This window comes from Xenopus laevis, chromosome 4L (assembly GCF_017654675.1).
Source record: "Xenopus laevis strain J_2021 chromosome 4L, Xenopus_laevis_v10.1, whole genome shotgun sequence".
In the NCBI taxonomy this organism is placed as follows: Eukaryota; Metazoa; Chordata; class Amphibia; order Anura; family Pipidae; genus Xenopus; species Xenopus laevis.
The window spans coordinates 150,796,733-150,815,284 of NC_054377.1; the positions used below are offsets into that span (position 1 = coordinate 150,796,733).

At 42.1% G+C, this 18,552-nt stretch overlaps 1 protein-coding gene across 6 annotated transcripts in view; it reads left to right on the top strand.

Annotated features, from left to right (window-relative positions):
• Positions 1–18,552, top strand: part of LOC108704021 (ERC protein 2-like) — a 528,894-nt gene that overhangs the window by 48,809 nt on the left and 461,533 nt on the right. For all 6 annotated transcript variants that reach the window (XM_041590955.1, XM_041590958.1, XM_041590956.1 and 3 more), the window contains exon 3: positions 5,092–5,511. In XM_041590955.1, the coding sequence (XP_041446889.1) occupies positions 5,092–5,511 (420 nt within the window). The remainder of the gene's footprint in view (positions 1–5,091; positions 5,512–18,552) is intronic.

Here is an 18,552-nt window from a genome sequence, read left to right on the forward strand (position 1 = left end):
TCAATCAATCTTCTTCTTCTTCTTGATAGTAAGAAGTAACTTTGTATCAATTCTTTTTTAGCTCCTGTCCTCTTCATCTCCCAGTTTGCCATTTGAAACACTGCTTCGTTGCTAGGGGAAGTGAGACCGTAGCAACTAGTTCATAGTTTAACTGGAGAAATGTATTTAAAGGGGCGGTTCACCTTCAAGTTAACTTTTAGTATGTTTTAGAATGGCCGATTCCAAACAACTTTTCAGTTGGCCTTCATTATTTTATTTTTTTTATTTGCCTTCTTCTTCAGACACTTTCCAGATCTCAAATAGGGGTCACTGACCCCATCTAAAACCAATGCTCAGTAATTGCTACTTTTTATTACTCCTCTTTCAGTTCAGACCTCTGCATTTCATACTCCAGCCTCTTATTCAAATCAGTGCATGGTTGCTGGGGGAATTTGGGCCCTAGCGACCAGATTGTGGAAACTGCAAACTGGAGAGCTGCTGAATGAATAACTCAAAAAGTACAAATAATAAAAAAATGAAACCAAATGCAAAAAGTTAACTTAAAGGTGAACATCCCCTTTAATTCATAAATTCCAGAGATTTAAAAAGGGAAGGTACAATATAGACTTTATACTAAACAGTCAACTGCCTCTTTAATATCTCTTGAGCGTTTTCTCGATATTCATTTATTACATTTTCATACAAAACATTGATTTCCAGTTCCCTCACAATGGAAGAGCCTCCACCAATGGTTCCCCCTGTCGGGCTGGTCTAATACTGACAAACTGCAATGATGCTTATTTCTATTTGGGGGCAGGGCTTACCAGAAAGTGGGTGTGGCTTTGTAGAATCACCTGTAGTAGCCCTGCCCAGCAGTGACTGTAGATATAGGTGAATGTATAGAAATGATCTTTCAATGTTTTGTTGTTGTTAATTCATTGCACGACTCCCCCTGGATCCCATTGTGTGTGACCATCAGATCTGCATGGAACTGTGTCCTCCCTAATTATATATATTTCTATTCTTTTGCTCACACCTTACCTGCTTTTATGTTGATTTTGCTTCATTTTTTTTCTGCCGCGCTGTTCAGCATTTGGATTCCAGGAAAACAAAGGTTTGTCTCTTTTTCACAATGACCCCCCCCCCAACCTGATTCCTAAATATGTTTTTCTGTGACTGCTAGTGCTGCTGGGTAATGTAGTCTGAGCAAGTGTAACATATAATAACCAAGCTCAGAGCCTTCTGGGGAGCAGGGCGGTATTACAAGGACCACGGATTTGACCTCTACTGGTTGTACCACCTGTTAGTAAATGAGCCACTAGCTGTTAAGAAAGTATTTCCATTATATAAGAATTGCTGGGTTAGGGCAACATTTAAAATAAGGTTACACCACATAGTGGCTCACACTGCTGCAATCTCATAGTATTTATCTGTAACATCACTAGAGCTCTCCTACTGCTGTGGAACCCACTCATAGTTACCCACTCTCACCCACCCACTCTCAACTGCCCACTCCAAGTCACTCACTCTCACCCGCCCACTCCCAGTCACTCACTCTCAACTGCCCACTCCCAGTCACCCACTCTCAACTGCCCACTCCCAGTCACCCACTCTCACCCGCCCACTCCCAGTCACCCACTCTCACCCGCCCACTCCCAGTCACCCACTCTCATCCGCCCACTCCCAGTCACCCACTCTCACCCGCCCACTCCCAGTCACCCACTCTCAACTGCCCACTCCCAGTCACCCACTCTCACCCGCCCACTCCCAGTCACCCACTCTCACCCGCCCACTCCCAGTCACCCACTCTCACCCGCCCATTTCCAGTCACCCACTCTCATCCGCCCACTCCCAGTCACTCACTCTCAGCCGCCCACTCCCAGTCACCCACTCTCACCCGCCCACTCCCAGTCACCCACTCTCATCCGCCCACTCCCAGTCACCCACTCTCAGCCGCCCATTCCCAGTCACCAACTCTTAACTGCACACTAGTCACCCACTCTCACCCGCCCACTCCCAGTCACCCACTCTCACCCGCCCACTCCCAGTCACCCACTCTCATCCGCCCACTCCCAGTCACCCACTCTCATCCGCCCACTCCCAGTCACCCACTCTCATCCGCCCACTCCCAGTCACCCACTCTCAGCCGCCCATTCCCAGTCACCAACTCTTAACTGCACACTAGTCACCCACTCTTAGCCACCCACTCCCAGTCACCCACTAGCAGCAGCCCACTCTTAGTTACTCACTCTCAGCTGCCCACTCCGAGTCACCCACTCTCACCCGCCAGCTCCCAGTCACCCACTCTCACCTGCCCATTCAGAGTCACCCACTCTCAGCCGCCCAATCCCAGCAGTCTAGTGCTAAAGATCCCCATGTTACATAATTACTCAGGGGAGAAAGTCACATGGTCTAATGACACCCTGCTCCACAGGAGGTTCTGCAGCAGGTGATTCTCAGCTTGTAGAAATCAATAGAAGTAGTAGAGGATCATTTGCAAGTGTTGTGTTCAAAGTGCCTTTTTTGGACGCATTTCGCCAAGTATGCAGTATGATGTAGAGAGTGAGACAATTTGCAATTGGTTTTCCTTTTTTTTAATATTATTTGTGGTTTTTAAGTTATTTAATTTTTTGTGGTTTTTAAGTTATTTAATTTTTTCCCCCCAGCAGCTCTCCAGTTTGCAGTTTCAGGTGCGTCACTATCACTAATTTGGCCGTTTGTATCCTGGATGTCCAATGTATTGTCTCCAAATCTGTTCTTTATCTCCCAGAATCCCCAGCTCAATGCTATAGTTGGTGGTTAGGGGGGATGCCCAACATCAAGCCCCCCCTGGCTGTTGTTAAATGGCATCTCCCACTGTGCAAGATAAAGTAGGGTGTTAGACCCCCCAGTGATCATTATTAGTTACATTACCCACAGATTTTATTCAGTGTGTTTCAGCGTGTCCTCCCTCCCTAGTAACCCCACTCTACAACACGGAGCCGCTACTCAGCACAAAGCCAGATGGCACCAATTTAACAAAAAATCCACCTGACAGTCGCTATTTAACCCCCCCCTTGTGAAACCCAAAGCTGGTGGCGCTGACAGGACCATAAAAATGTATTTTGGACAGGACTCTGGAGAATTCTTCTTTAATGTGTCAAACGTGACTTTTCCAGTTTCAAGTTCGAAAATTCTCTGGTTTGTCGTCTATAAACCCCGCGATGCCGACCCCCCACTCCCATAAAAATGACTTCACTCGTATAAATGAAGAGAAATTTCAAATGCAAAATTTGGCAGTTTATGAATTGCGCCATTTGCCCCCACATTAGAGATTCGTTATTTGGAACGTGCCGTTTAGAAACCGTCTTTAGCACCCGGCCGGGTCTGTTGTCTTCTCCTCAAGTCACTTATTTAGGAATCCAGTTTCATCGCCCTTTGATCTCGACTCTCGTTAAAAGCCTTTGTTTTATTTTAGCTGTGACATCATCACAAACTTTAATCAGAACAGAGTTTGCAAGTAACCTCCCCACCCAAAAAAACAATTCTATAGACAATAGCAAGAATTGCTGGTAGATGTTCAACTGTTCATCCAACCCAACTTCATCCTTGGTTGGAATTGGTGATACCCAAAAGTTGACCCCCTTAGTTCTCTGGTTCCCAAAGGCTCCTCTGGGGGAGCTTGAAGCAGTGTCTGGGGAGGGGGCTAGGCCTTAATTCCAGTTAGGAGGAACTAGATTTGGGAAGAGTGCAGATTTGTTTGTTCAACTACAACTAGAAGTCAGTTTGGGGTGAAACATATTTGATGACTTACATATTCTTTTAACTGTGGCTGATATACTCACACCCATTATTTTTGTAACCTTCTCATTGGCTAATGGGTGGCTCTAGTCCAAGGTTGGACCTCCAAGGGAGCCTTCAACGGAAAAAGTCAACAATTGTCTTAAAGGGATACTGTCATGGGAAAAAATGTGTTTTTTTTTCAAAACACATCAGTTAATAGTGCTGCTCCAGCAGAATTCTGCACTGAAATCAGTTTCTCAGAAGAGCAAACAGTTTTTTTTAAATTTAATAATCTGACATAGGGCTAGACATATTGTCAGCTTCCCAGCTGCCCCCAGTCAAGTGACTTGATAAACTTCAGTCACTCTTTACTGTTGTACTGCAAGTTGGAGTGATATCACCCCCTCCATTTCCCCCCAGCAGCCTAACAACTAGGGATGCACCAAATCCAGAATTCGGTTCAGGATTCTGCCTTTTTCAGCAGGATTTGGATTTGGCTGGATTCTGTGCTGCCATGTAGTAATTATGTGTATTAATTACTAATCAGCCTTATATTGTGACATTTCTATTCTATGTGTACTGTATATTGTGAGTGGCTCCCTAAGCTCAGTAAGTGACAGCAGCACAGAGCATGTGCAGTGAATCAGCAGAAAAGAAGATGGGGAGCTGGTAGATGTTCAACTGATTCACTGCCGTCCGAACCGAATCCGAATTCGCATATGCAAATTAGGGGATGGGAGGCAAATTGCATGACTTTTTATCACAAAACAAGGAAGTAAAACATGTTTTCCCCTTCCTACCCCTAATTTGCATATGTAAATTAGGATTCAGAATCGGTTCGGTATTCGGCCGAATCTTTCATAAAGGAATCACGGTTGAGCCGAATCCAAAATAGTGGATTCAGTGCATCCCTACTAACAACAGAACAATGGGAAGGTTATCAGATGGCAGCTCCCTAACACAAGATATCAGCTGCCTGGTATATCTAAGAACAACTCTCAATAGAAAATCCAGGTCCCACTGAGACACATTCAGTTGCATTGAGTAGGAGAAACAACAGCCTGCCAGAAAGCAGTTCCATCCTAAAGTGCTGGCTCTTTCTGAAAGCACATGACCAGGCAAAATGACCGGAGATGCACCTACACACCAATATTACAACTAAATACACTTGCTGGTTCAGGAATGACATTTTATATTGTAGAGTGAATTATTTGCAGTGTCATTTAGAAATAAATACATCATAAATATCATGACAGAATCCCTTTAATACTTCATGCAATAGAATCTTCTTTGTTTATATGTTTGAAGCTCGTTCCTCCCATTAACGCAGTATTTGTATTGACGTTGTAGCATCTGCAGCTGACCATCCAGGCCCTCCAAGATGAACTTCGAACCCAGAGGGACCTCAACCACCTCCTGCAGCAGGAAAGTGGGAACCGAGGAGCTGAACACTTCACCATAGAACTCACCGAGGAGAACTTCCGACAGCTTCAGGCGGAACACGACAGGCAAGCCAAAGAACTGTTTCTTCTCAGGAAAACGCTGGAAGAGATGGAGCTGAGGATCGAGACTCAAAAGCAGACACTAAGTGCCCGAGATGAGTCCATCAAGAAGCTCCTAGAAATGCTGCAGAGCAAAGGGTTGCCTTCCAAAGGGATGGACATGGAGGAGAACGAGAAAACGCGCAGAATGGTGGAAGCCGAGTCACAGCTTAACCATCTAGAAGTGCTTTTGGACCAAAAGGACAAAGAGAATATTCATTTAAGAGAGGTAAGAGGATCTAACATCTGTCTATCAATCATTGCAGACTCCCTTTGACTTGAGTCAGTGTGGGTATCAGGCAGAATTCTTTAGATGCATCAATTGGGCTTTTCTCCTGGATAAGGTTGTATGGAGGACCAGCAGCTCAACAGTTTATTGACTAGAAGTAAATGTGCAGAAAGGCCTCCTCTCACTTTCACAGTTTATGATTTTTAAGGGATGGAGGACGTTTCTTATCTGATCATTGAGTACAGTAGCCGGTACGACTAAGTCCATGACTAAGTGAGTGAGGGAGAGATGGATCATGTGCAGTAGAGCTTAAAGTTCTGAGTCCTCCTAACTTAGTTGTATCAGGATAGAGGTCTCACATTGCAATGCACTGAACCCAATGGTTTTCTAAATGCTTAAAGGAGAACTAAAATGCTTAAAGGAGAACTAAAGCGTAACTAAAGAAGTAGCTAGAAATGTTGTACATGATGTTTTGTGCTTCTGTTCCAGCCCAAGGCAACCACAGCCCTTTAGCATTAAAGATCTGTGTCTCCAAAGATGCCCCAGTAGCTCCCCATCTTCTTTTCTGCTGATTCACTGCACATGCTCTGTGCTGCTGTCACTTACTGAGCTTAGGGACCCACTCACAATATACAGTACACATAGAATAGAAATGTCACAATATAAGGCTGATTAGTAATTAATACACATAATTACTACATGGCAGCACAGAAACCAGTGCAATTAGCATCAGAATTGAATAATCAGCAAACCTGTAGCATCAGCTTATATTACAGCCAGGGAAGCTCATTTTCTGCTGGATAATTAGTGACGAGCCCTAAGCTTAGCTTCTCAACAGCCAATCAGAGCCCACTGAGCATGTGAGTGTCACAGACACTTTCCAAGATGGTGACCCCCTGTGACAAGTTTGAAGTCCTGGATCATTGCTGCTATTGACAAGCTCAAACTTTAGCCTCGTGCAATAAGTTCACTATATAAAATATGGCGTGTTTACCCATTCATTTTTAGGGTTTAGTTCTCCTTTAAATATCATACAATTAGTACAGAAACAAGTCATTTTGTAAAATTAACCCCAGTTACAAAAATACTTACTTATTTAGGCAAATACTACAGTATTGTAAGGACTTCTCCTTTAAGGGTCAGGGCACACAGGCAGATTCGGGGAGATAAGTCGCCCGGTGACAAATTTCCTGTTCTTCGGGGCGACTAATCTCCCCGAACTGCCTTCCCGCCGGCTAAAATGTAGATTGTCGGCGGGATGGCACTCGGAGCAATTCGTTTACCGAATAAGAGGAGATTTGTCACTTAATCTCCCTGAATCTGTCTGTGTGTCCTGACCATCAAAATGAGACCTGCAGACAGTGTAGGGGACAGATCATTCCTAGAAGCACTGAGGGTAATTTACAAACCTGCCCATAAGCCCAGACGCTTCGTTATCATTAGAGGTAATTAACCGAATGACTGGCACGTGTATTGGCTAAGGGGGGGGGTATCATGGAGACTTCAGTGAGATTCCATTGGTTTGGCCAAATCTTGCTGGGGGCAGATCTACACATTTATGTGCAAAGGAATGGAGATGATCACAATGGGGGTGTGGTTAGTGGGAAACAGGTTGTGGGCGGGGCATAACAGGGCAAAGTTGGGGGTGGTCATTAAATTAAAAAAGAATAATTAACTTTGTTTTAAAGGCTAATTAATAGTTATGTGCGAATCTGTCCCGTTTCACTGAAAAATGAGTTAACTGCAAAAAAATACTCGAAACGACGAAAATTTTTCGAAACAATGGACATTTTTACACACGTCAGTTCTTACGTGCTCAACAATTTTTCTCGCTCCAAATGCATTAAAGTCAATGGGTGTTTTTTCTTGTGGCGACTTTTTGATCCTAATGCATTAAAGTCAATGGGCGTTTTTTCTTATGGCGACTTTTCCTCCAAATGATTTAAAGTCAATGAGCGTTTTTATTATGGCGACTTATTTGTCTAAATTCATTAAAGTCAGTGGTTCATTTTTTTTGTTATGGGCATTTTTCTCAGCACATTTTTCCATGGCAAATTTTTGACTCAGTTTCGCAGAAAAATTCGCACATGGCGAAATGCGGAATTTCACTGCAAATCCAGGGCTGGAGAAGAAATTCGCTCATCACTACTAATTAAGTCAGATTTTAAAAAATACTTTGAAGGTCTCCATGAGAACAGACATCTAAGTTTTTGGGGACATAGGATTTTTGACCTTTCCCCCCAGCCCTGGGGGAATTTCTTACCCTGTACGATCGGCATCTGCCCGACTTTGGCCAGATATTGTTTTGGGACGCCCGTCGGATGGCCCCACACATGGGCCAATAAGCTGCCAACTCGGTCTGTCTGCAGCTTTTATCGGCCCATGTATGGGGTTTTAAGGGATAAAGATCCAAATTACAGAAAGATCCCTTATCTAGAAAACCCCAGGTCCCAAGCATTCTGTATAACAGGTCCAATACCCGTTTAAACATTCATAGCTCTTTGAGCAGTAGTAAACTAGGTACAATGTGAAGTGTAGAGCAACTCTCTAAGCTTGGCTTTTCATACTGAGAAAAATAACTGCTGATAGTTCCCCTTTAACCCAGGAGAACTTACTTCTGACTCGCTGCAGGATCAAAATACATTGATTAATGGGGAAGTTTTGAAGAACTCGCGCCTGGCAAATTCTATAGTTTAGAAACATCTGCTCAGACTCCTATACAATTGGGCCTGATTAGCTAATGTTCCTCTCATTTGCCACTCGTCGCATTCACACTGCAACTGGAATAGAGGAATGAAGAGCAGTGATTTTGGATAAATATACCCAAAAATATTAGTTGGAGTAAACTTCCCCTCTGAAAAATTTTTGCATTTACAATTTGCAGTTAGTTCTCTATTTTAGTTGTTTTGGAGATATTAGCAGTTTTCGGACTGCTAATGCCAGACTTTGGCTCAACAACACTACTTCAACAACTCAACAACTTTAAAGGGGTTGTTCACCTTTAAATAAACTGTTAGTATGATATAGAGACTGATATTCTGAGACAATTTGCAGTTGCTTTTCATTTTTTATTATTTGTGGTTTTTGAGTTATTTAGCTTTTTATTCAGCAGCTCTCCAGTTTGCAATTTCAGCCGTCTGGTTGCTGGGGTTCAAATTCCCCTAGCAACCACACACTGATTTGAGAGACTGAAATATAAATAGGAGAGACCTGAATAGAAAGATGAGGAATAAAAAGTAGCAATAACAATACATTTGTAGCCTTACAGAGCATTTGTTTATTAGATGGGGTCAGTGACTCCCATTTGAAAGCTGGAAAGTGTCAGACGAAAAAGGTGAATAATTAGAAAAACTATGAAAAATAAAAATGAACACCAATTGAAAAGTTGCTTAGAATTGGCCATTCTATAGCATAATAAAAGTTAACTTAAAGGGCATGTAAAGGCAATAAAATAAAATCCCATTTTTACTTTCTTTAATATACTTTAATAAATAAATATACTTTAATCAAATATAAGTATATAATTTAATATACTTTAATTAAAAAATGTGTACGGTTTTTATAAGAAACCTGACTGTATGCAGTGACATTCTCCCTTCATTTACTGCTGTGGATAGGAATTGTCAGACGGTCCCTAACTGCTCTGCAGGGAAACAATTATACTTATGTACAGCAGGGGGAGCCCCCGCCTTACTTCCCAGCCATGCAGAACTCAAGCAGCTTTGTTTGTTTCCCTGTAGAGCAGTCGGCGACTGTGTAGAGTTGGATTTTATTTTTGCCTTAACATCCCCTTTACTATTTCCAACTCCAGCTGCAGGGACAAAGATCATGGAGCCAGATTTAAACAGATAAATTGGGATTCGAATTGTAGGATTATTTTGCTGCAGCCACTGCTTCTGCAGAGTTGGAGAAAGTTTGTATTAAACAATACAAAAACTATAAAATCCACATTAGATTACATGACAACACAGGAGCCAGTGCAGTCTGTATATTCTGATTATTAATCAGTCTTGCTGTATCGGCTTCTGGCAGATATTATTTGACTTGTTTTGATAATTTATGACGATCACTAAGCAGCCCAGACCACACTGAGCATGTGCACAGTCTTAGTCTTGCAAAGATGTATAACAAAGTTACAAGATGGTGACCCCCTGTGGCCAACTTTGAAAGCATAAATCATTTGTTTGATTAGACTTGTGGTGCAGTGAGTTCATGTTTATGTTTAGTATACAAAATACAGCATTTATAGCCTTATTCTTATTTCCCCTTTAAAGTTGAACAGTCCCTTTAAAGGGCCGGAGTATCAACGACACAAATGCTCTATGTACAGTACCTGCTGCATTCCGTTAACCCTTGAGTTTCTGGCTGTTGGTTGAGCTGTACATGAACACAAAATGGAAATATCTCAGAAACCACTAAAAGTAGGAAATTCAGTGAATTGTAGTAGAGCTCAGACAAGTACGTTTACATCAATTCGCTTTTTTTTCGCAGTTGCAATTGCCTTTAAAGGGGCTTTACTTGTCTCATTTTGGTCCCAATATTTCGATTTTCTAAGTAGAAGATTCTTTCCCCTCTGCAAATAAACATCAGGCCATTGCTCAGCGCTGGGGCCGCACTTCAGGGAATTCTGGTTTTTATCACAGTGAAATCTCGCGCTGATGTTTGTTCTGACAACATTTTCCTAAAAGCTTCTGACCACAGTCTTTCCTTTGCCCAAAGAGCCATGCGGTGTTTTTGTTTTTATTAAATCTGCCATCGAGCCTCTCCCCCCGGCCAAACTCCCAAAGACAGGCCGAAAATTCATTGAAATATTTCATCCTGAGTGAAGAAATTAGACAGTGTTTTTAAAGGGGTGATTCACCTTTAAGTTAACCTTTAGTATGTTATAGAATGGCCATTTATTTCAATTGGTCTTCATTATTTATTTGTGATAGTTTTTGAATTATTTGCCTTCTTCTGCTGACTCTTTCCAGCTTTCAAATGGGGGTCACTGACCCCGTAAAAAAAACAAATGCTCTGTAAGGCTACAAATGTATTGTTATTGCTATTTTTTATTCCTCCTCTTTCTATTCAGGTCTCTCCTATTCATATTCCAGTCTCTTATTCAAATCAATGCATGGTTGCTAGGGGAATTTGGACCCTAGCAACCAGATGGCTGAAATTGCTAACTGGAGAGCTGCTGAATAAAAAGCTAAATAACTCAAAAACCACAAAAAATTAAACCCAATAGCAAATTGTCTCAGTATATCATGTATATGTATATATATATATATATATATATATATATATATATATATATATATATATATATATATATATATATATATATATATATATATATATATATATATATATTAGGGGTTCCCTTCAGTTCAGGATTCGAATCCTGAAATCACGTGACTTTTTGTCACAAAACAAGGAAATAAAAAATGTTTTCCCCTTTCCACCCCTAATCTGCATATGCAAATTAGGGGTTGGATTCAGTTCGGTATTCGAGCAAATCATTTTCGGGGGTTCGGCTGAATCCAAAATAGTGGATTCGGTGCTTCCCTAATATATATAAGGGGCAGATTTATCAAGGGTCGAATTTCAAAGTTATGGGAGTTTTTTTTTTTTAACTCCCATAACCTTGAAATTCAAATAAAAAAAGACCAATCAAAATTTAGGGAAAAAAAAATCTAAGTTTTTAACTTCGGGTGAATAGGCTGTATTCAAATTGTTCGAAACAAAGTTTTAGCGCATTTGATCGAATTAGAATCAAAGTATTTGCCCCAAAAAACTTTTTTAATTTTTCAAAGTCCACCAAATGGCTCCAGTAGGTTCTAGGAGGTCACCCATAGGCTAAAACAGCAATTCGGCAGAATTTAGATGACCGTACATGATAAATTTCGATGTTCGAATAGTCTGATTTTTTTCAAATTTAAATCGAATTTTGGCCTATTTGATGGTCGAAGTATATGAAAAATTTGGGATGCACCGAATCCAGGATTCGGTTCAGAATACGGGCTTTTTCAGTAGGAATCGGATTTGGCCAAATCCTTCTGCCCGTGACCGAACCGAATCCTAATTTGCATATGTAATTTAGGGGCGGAAAGGTAAATCACGTGACTTTTTGTCAGAAAACAAGGAAGTAAAAAATGTTTTCCCCTTCCCACCCCTAATTTGCATATTCAAATTTGTATTCGGATTCAGTTTGGTATTTGGCCGAATCTTTCGCTGATTCTGGGGTTCGGCTGAATTCAAAATGGCGGATTCGGTGCATCCCTAGCAAAAATAGCTCGAAATTTGATTTTTTTTTTTTTGTTTTTTACTTTGAATTTACACTTCGACCCTTAATAAATCTGCCCCTAAAAGTTAATTTAAATGAGTGTGTGTTCATGCAATTAATTGTTGATGGCGAGTTTCCAGATCCTCGGTTCCTATTTTATAAATGACGCAACAAAATATGTTTTTTTAAAAATGTTATAATAATTATGTTTGAGACTGGAAATGAAACGTATCTCCCTAAATCTCTGCCGTTGTCGCCCCCATAGCCGTTTTATTGTTCCATTTGTGCTCACTGTACAAACCTACATCTGGATTATATGAATAAAATAAGGGAAAGGAAAAAGCCTCCCTGGCGTGAGCCTTTTGATTGACAGATTCAGGTCTTGCAGGGAAATTGCAGATTTCGGAGAGAAACAGAATTTCAAAGCCTGTAACCCAGTTGTGCACGTGTAATGCTCCTTGTATTGGGACAGCGGTGCATTGCCTTCATGGTGGCCCCGGGTGCAGGGGGTTCTGGGGTGAGCCGGGGCCCAAGTAAATATATTCAATCCTGCAGTGGGATTGTGAGTCACCTGTGTGTTAGAACTGGGCGGCCAAAAGAGTTACAGTAGTTACACCCTTTATGTAACGGAGCCAACATGGCGGCACCCTAGTGTAAGTATAAATATTATATATAATACACAAAGCCATGAATATCTTGTAAAATATATCCTTATAAACGGTGGCTAGTGATGTCATCAGTTATAAGCGGTGGCTAGTGATGTCATCAGTTATAAACGGTGGCTAGTGATGTCATCAGTTATAAACAGTGACTAGTGATGTCATCAGTTATAAACAGTGACTAGTGATGTCATCAGTTATAAACAGTGACTAGTGATGTCATCCGTTATAAACGGTGACTAGTGATGTCATCAGTTATAAACGGTGAGTAGTGATGTCATTTTTGTCACATGACTCACTAAATCTTGTGTATTATAATTAATAAAGTACCCCTTGTAGGAAAATATGAGGATATTAGAAATTACCATGACCTGGATAAAAGCCTTTGGCTTTTCAGTAGGAATCGGATTTGGCCAAATCCTTCTGCCCGTGACCGAACCGAATCCTAATTTGCATATGTAATTTAGGGGCGGAAAGGTAAATCACGTGACTTTTTGTCAGAAAACAAGGAAGTAAAAAATGTTTTCCCCTTCCCACCCCTAATTTGCATATTCAAATTTGTATTCGGATTCAGTTTGGTATTTGGCCGAATCTTTCGCTGATTCTGGGGTTCGGCTGAATTCAAAATGGCGGATTCGGTGCATCCCTAGCAAAAATAGCTCGAAATTTGATTTTTTTTTTTTTGTTTTTTACTTTGAATTTACACTTCGACCCTTAATAAATCTGCCCCTAAAAGTTAATTTAAATGAGTGTGTGTTCATGCAATTAATTGTTGATGGCGAGTTTCCAGATCCTCGGTTCCTATTTTATAAATGACGCAACAAAATATGTTTTTTTAAAAATGTTATAATAATTATGTTTGAGACTGGAAATGAAACGTATCTCCCTAAATCTCTGCCGTTGTCGCCCCCATAGCCGTTTTATTGTTCCATTTGTGCTCACTGTACAAACCTACATCTGGATTATATGAATAAAATAAGGGGAAAGGAAAAAGCCTCCCTGGCGTGAGCCTTTTGATTGACAGATTCAGGTCTTGCAGGGAAATTGCAGATTTCGGAGAGGAAACAGAATTTCAAAGCCTGTAACCCAGTTGTGCCACGTGTAATGCTCCTTGTATGGGACAGCGCGTGCATTTGCCTTCATGGTGGCCCCGGGTGCAGGGGGTTCTGGGGTGAGCCGGGGCCCAAGTAAATATATTCAATCCTGCAGTGGGATTGTGAGTCACCTGTGTGTTAGAACTGGGCGGCCAAAAGAGTTACAGTAGTTACACCCTTTATGTAACGGAGCCAACATGGCGGCACCCTAGTGTAAGTATAAATATTATATATAATACACAAAGCCATGAATATCTTGTAAAATATATCCTTATAAACGGTGGGCTTAGTGATGTCATCAGTTTATAAGCGGTGGCTAGTGATGTCATCAGTTATAAACGGTGGCTAGTGATGTCATCAGTTATAAACAGTGACTAGTGATGTCATCAGTTATAAACAGTGACTAGTGATGTCATCAGTTATAAACAGTGACTAGTGATGTCATCCGTTATAAACGGTGACTAGTGATGTCATCAGTTATAAACGGTGAGTAGTGATGTCATTTTTGTCACATGACTCACTAAATCTTGTGTATTATAATTAATAAAGTACCCCTTGTAGGAAAATATGAGGATATTAGAAATTACCATGACCTGGATAAAAGCCTTTGGCCTCATGTTTTTATATATTCGTGGAACTCCTCGGTGTAAGGACGACGTTGTCAGGAACCTTGTTCGGTGACTGTACCTTGCGGACGCACAGGTGTAAGCGAGGTACCGGCAGGGTTGAAGAGAAGACGTTGTCGAAGTCGGGCAAAAGGTTCAAGGCAGGCGGCAGAAACCGTAGTCGAGAGTCAGGCAAAAAGTCAAAAACCAGGAATTCAATAACAAACAACGCTTAGGCAGGATCAGTAAAATTGGAACCAGCTTGGGCAACTTCCAAAATGGAGACTGGGCCTTTAAAGAGTTTCTTGGCGGCGAAAATCCGTATTCGTCACCAGCTGATTACGTCAGGCGTCAAGATGCTCGGTGCCAAACGCCAGCGTCAGAGGGACTTTGAAGGCGGAAGTGCGCGCCTGCGCACAGAGATTCTAGGAGAGACGCTGAAATAATATCCTTATATTATACAATAAGGGGTACTTTATTCACTATGCATTCACCAAATACACAAGGCCAGCTGTTACTAGGGAATGTGAGACCCTAGTAACCAGTCAGCACAGTTTCTAATTGGAGAGCTGAATCTTTACTAATTCAATAGGGGTGTACTGAATCCACTATTTTGGATTCGGCCGAACCCCTGAATCCTTTGCAAAAGATTTGGCCCAAATAACAAACCAAATCTAAATCCTACTTTGCATATGCAAATAAGGGGTGGGAAGAGGAACATTTTTTTACTTTCTTGTTTTGTGACAAAAATTCACGGAATTCCCTCCTGCCCCTAATTTGCATATGCAAATTTGGATTCGGTTCGGCCGGGCAGAAGGATTCAACCAAATCTGAATCCTGCTGAAAAAGACTACCGTATATACTCGCGTATAAGCCGAGTTTTTCAGCACCCAAAATGTGCTGAAAAACTCAAACTCGGCTTATACGCGGGTCATACCTCTGCTCTTCCCTCTGTCCTTCCCTCTGTCACCTCTGCCCCAGCCGGACTGCCTGTGACTGCCTGTGTCGCCGCCCGGAGCAGGTCCAGGAGCTCCGGGCGGCGCGTCCTTCCCTGCCGGCGTTCGCTTTCAAAATGGCGGCGCCCATGGCCGCCACGTGGGTAGCGGCGCCGGCCGCTACCCACGTGGCGGCCATGGCGCCGCCATTTTGAAAGCGAACGCCGGCAGGGAAGGACGCGCCGCCCGGAGCTCCTGGACCTGCTCCGGGCGGCGACACAGGCAGTCACAGGCAGTCCGGCTGGGGCAGAGGTGACAGAGGGAAGGACAGAGGGAAGGACAGAGGGAAGAGCAGAGGTGACAGAGGGAAGGACAGAGGGAAGAGCAGAGGTGACAGAGGGAAGGACAGAGGGAAAGAGCAGCCAGGGTGGGGAGAGCGACAGATGGGGGGGGAAGTGGCAGAGGGAAGCAAACATGAAATAGGGGTGGCAGAGGGAAGCAAACATGAAATCCGGTCGGCGACACAGTCAGTCACAGACAGTAACAGGTACCTGCCCAGTGTCCCCCAATTGTTGCGGCTGGGTCACATTCACATTTTGAAATCTGACATGGGGCCCCTAGGCTTATACACGAGTCAATACATTTTTCCAGTTTTCTTAGGTAAATTAGGTACCTCGGCTTATACACGGGTCGGCTTATACAAGAGTATATACGGTAATCCTGAACCAAATCCTGGCTTCGGTGCATCCCTATAATTCAAAAACCAAACTAAAATAAAAACCAACACCTTTATTTTGCCCTAGAAATCCCCTGCCTGCTTCAAGTTGAAGGATGACTTGCCCTTTAATTCCTGCTGCAAGAAGCTAGCCATTGTGCAGACACCAGGGGGCAGGCTTGAGTTATGTTTTGTACAAAGTGAGAATTGTTCACATAGTTTACTCCTGACCTGTGAGTATTAGGGAGGGGAACTCCCCGCAGGCTATGGTTAATAAATAATCTTTTCAGACGCTCCGATATCTTGTACATTATTCAGCTCTGTGTGTTTCAAGTTTGCAACCCCTGGGGGGTTCATGCTAATTCCTCTCCTGAGTCTGGATGTACAGACATGGACCTGTCAATCATCAGAGACCACACGAGGATTTACAGCTGTTGGCCAATTAGAGAGCACTGACAGTTGGGTTTCTGCTGTAAGCTTCAAAATGCCCCAAAATATTCTCCATCCCACAGCAAATGAACTTAAAGGAGAACTAAACCCTAAAAATGAATGTGGCTAAAAATGGCCTATTTTATATAGTGAACTTATTGCACGAGGCTAAAGTTTGAGCTTGTCAATAGCAGCAATGATCCAGGACTTCAAACTTGTCACAGGGGGTCACCATCTTGGAAAGTGTCTGTGACACTCACATGCTCAGTGGGCTCTGATTGGCTGTTGAGAAGCTAAGCTTAGGGCTCGTCACTAATTATCCAGTAGAAAATGAGCTTCCCTGGCTGTAATATAAGCTGATGCTACAGGTTTGCTGATTATTCAATTCTGATGCTAATTGCACTGGTTTCTGTGCTGCCATGTAGTAATTATGTGTATTAATTACTAATCAGCCTTATATTGTGACATTTCTATTCTATGTGTACTGTATATTGTGAGTGGGTCCCTAAGCTCAGTAAGTGACAGCAGCACAGAGCATGTGCAGTGAATCAGCAGAAAAGAAGATGGGGAGCTACTGGGGCATCTTTGGAGACACAGATCTTTACTGCTAAAGGGCTGTGGTTGCCTTGGGCTGGTACAGAAGCACAAAACATCATGTTCAACATTTCTAGCTACTTCTTTAGTTAGGCTTTAGTTCTCCTTTAAGGCCCATCAAAACATCCACAGGTTGACTTGTGTTAACTATATTTATATTGAACTTGCTCATTAATTAGGATCTCACTGGTCCTATTCTCACCTGTATCCCCAGGCTCTGCCTCCTCTGTACTTAAGCCCTTTACCTGGGACGCTGGAGGCAGTAAGTTATTTGTAGTCTGTAATTATTAGTACAATTGTTCCTTTTGGAGAGTTAAAGGTATCACCTCATTGTTTATACTGGTAAAATGACCTTTCTATATACATCATAGTGGCAGTTACTCTCCAGCCCATTTTATTATCAGGAGGCTTTAACCACTTGTAAAGGTCCAAGTGCTTCTTCTGAAGTGTAACCTGTTACTGACACCTGCCCTCCTGCTAAATACTGATACAATGAAGGATCGTTCACTATAAACTATACCCTCATACTGTACTGTCTAAGGGAATCAATATGGCACCTCCTCCTCCCATATGTATAAATACAAATATACAGAGAAGGAATGTTCTGGGCACACAATAAGCTATACCCTCATACTGTACTGTCTAAGGGAATCAATATGGCACCTCCCTCCTCCCATATGTATAAATACAAATATACAGAGAAGGAATGTTCTGGGCACACAATAAGCTATACCCTCATACTGTACTGTCTAAGGGAATCAATATGGCATCTCCCTCCTCCCATATGTATAAATACAAATATACAGAGAAGGAATGTTCTGGGCACACAATAAGCTATACCCTCATACTGTACTGTCTAAGGGAATCAATATGGCATCTCCCTCCTCCCATATGTATAAATACAAATATACAGAGAAGGAATGTTCTGGGCACACAATAAGCTATACCCTCATACTGTACTGTCTAAGGGAATCAATATGGCATCTCCCTCCTCCCATATGTATAAATACAAATATACAGAGAAGGAATGTTCTGGGCACACAATAAGCTATACCCTCATACTGTTACTGTCTAAGGGAATCAATATGGCATCTCCCTCCTCCCATATGTATAAATACAAATATACAGAGAAGGAATGTTCTGGGCACACAATAAGCTATACCCTCATACTGTACTGTCTAAGGGAATCAATATGGCACCTCCCTCCTCCCATATGTATAAATACAAATATACAGAGAAGGAATGTTCTGGGCACACAATAAGCTATACCCTCATACTGTACTGTCTAAGGGAATCAATATGGCACCTCCCTCCTCCCATATGTATAAATACAAATATACAGAGAAGGAATGTTCTGGGCACACAATAAGCTATACCCTCATACTGTACTGTCTAAGGGAATCAATATGGCACCTCCTCCTCCCATATGTATAAATACAAATATACAGAGAAGGAATGTTCTGGGCACACAATAAGCTATACCCCCATACTGTACTGTCTAAGGGAATCAATATGGCACCTCCTCCTCCCATATTTATAAATACAAATATACAGAGAAGGAATGTTCTGGGCACACAATAAGCTATACCCTCATACTGTACTGTCTAAGGGAATCAATATGGCACCTCCTCCTCCCATATGTATAAATACAAATATACAGAGAAGGAATGTTCTGGGCACACAATAAGCTATACCCTCATACTGTACTGTCTAAGGGAATCAATATGGCACCTCTTCCTCCC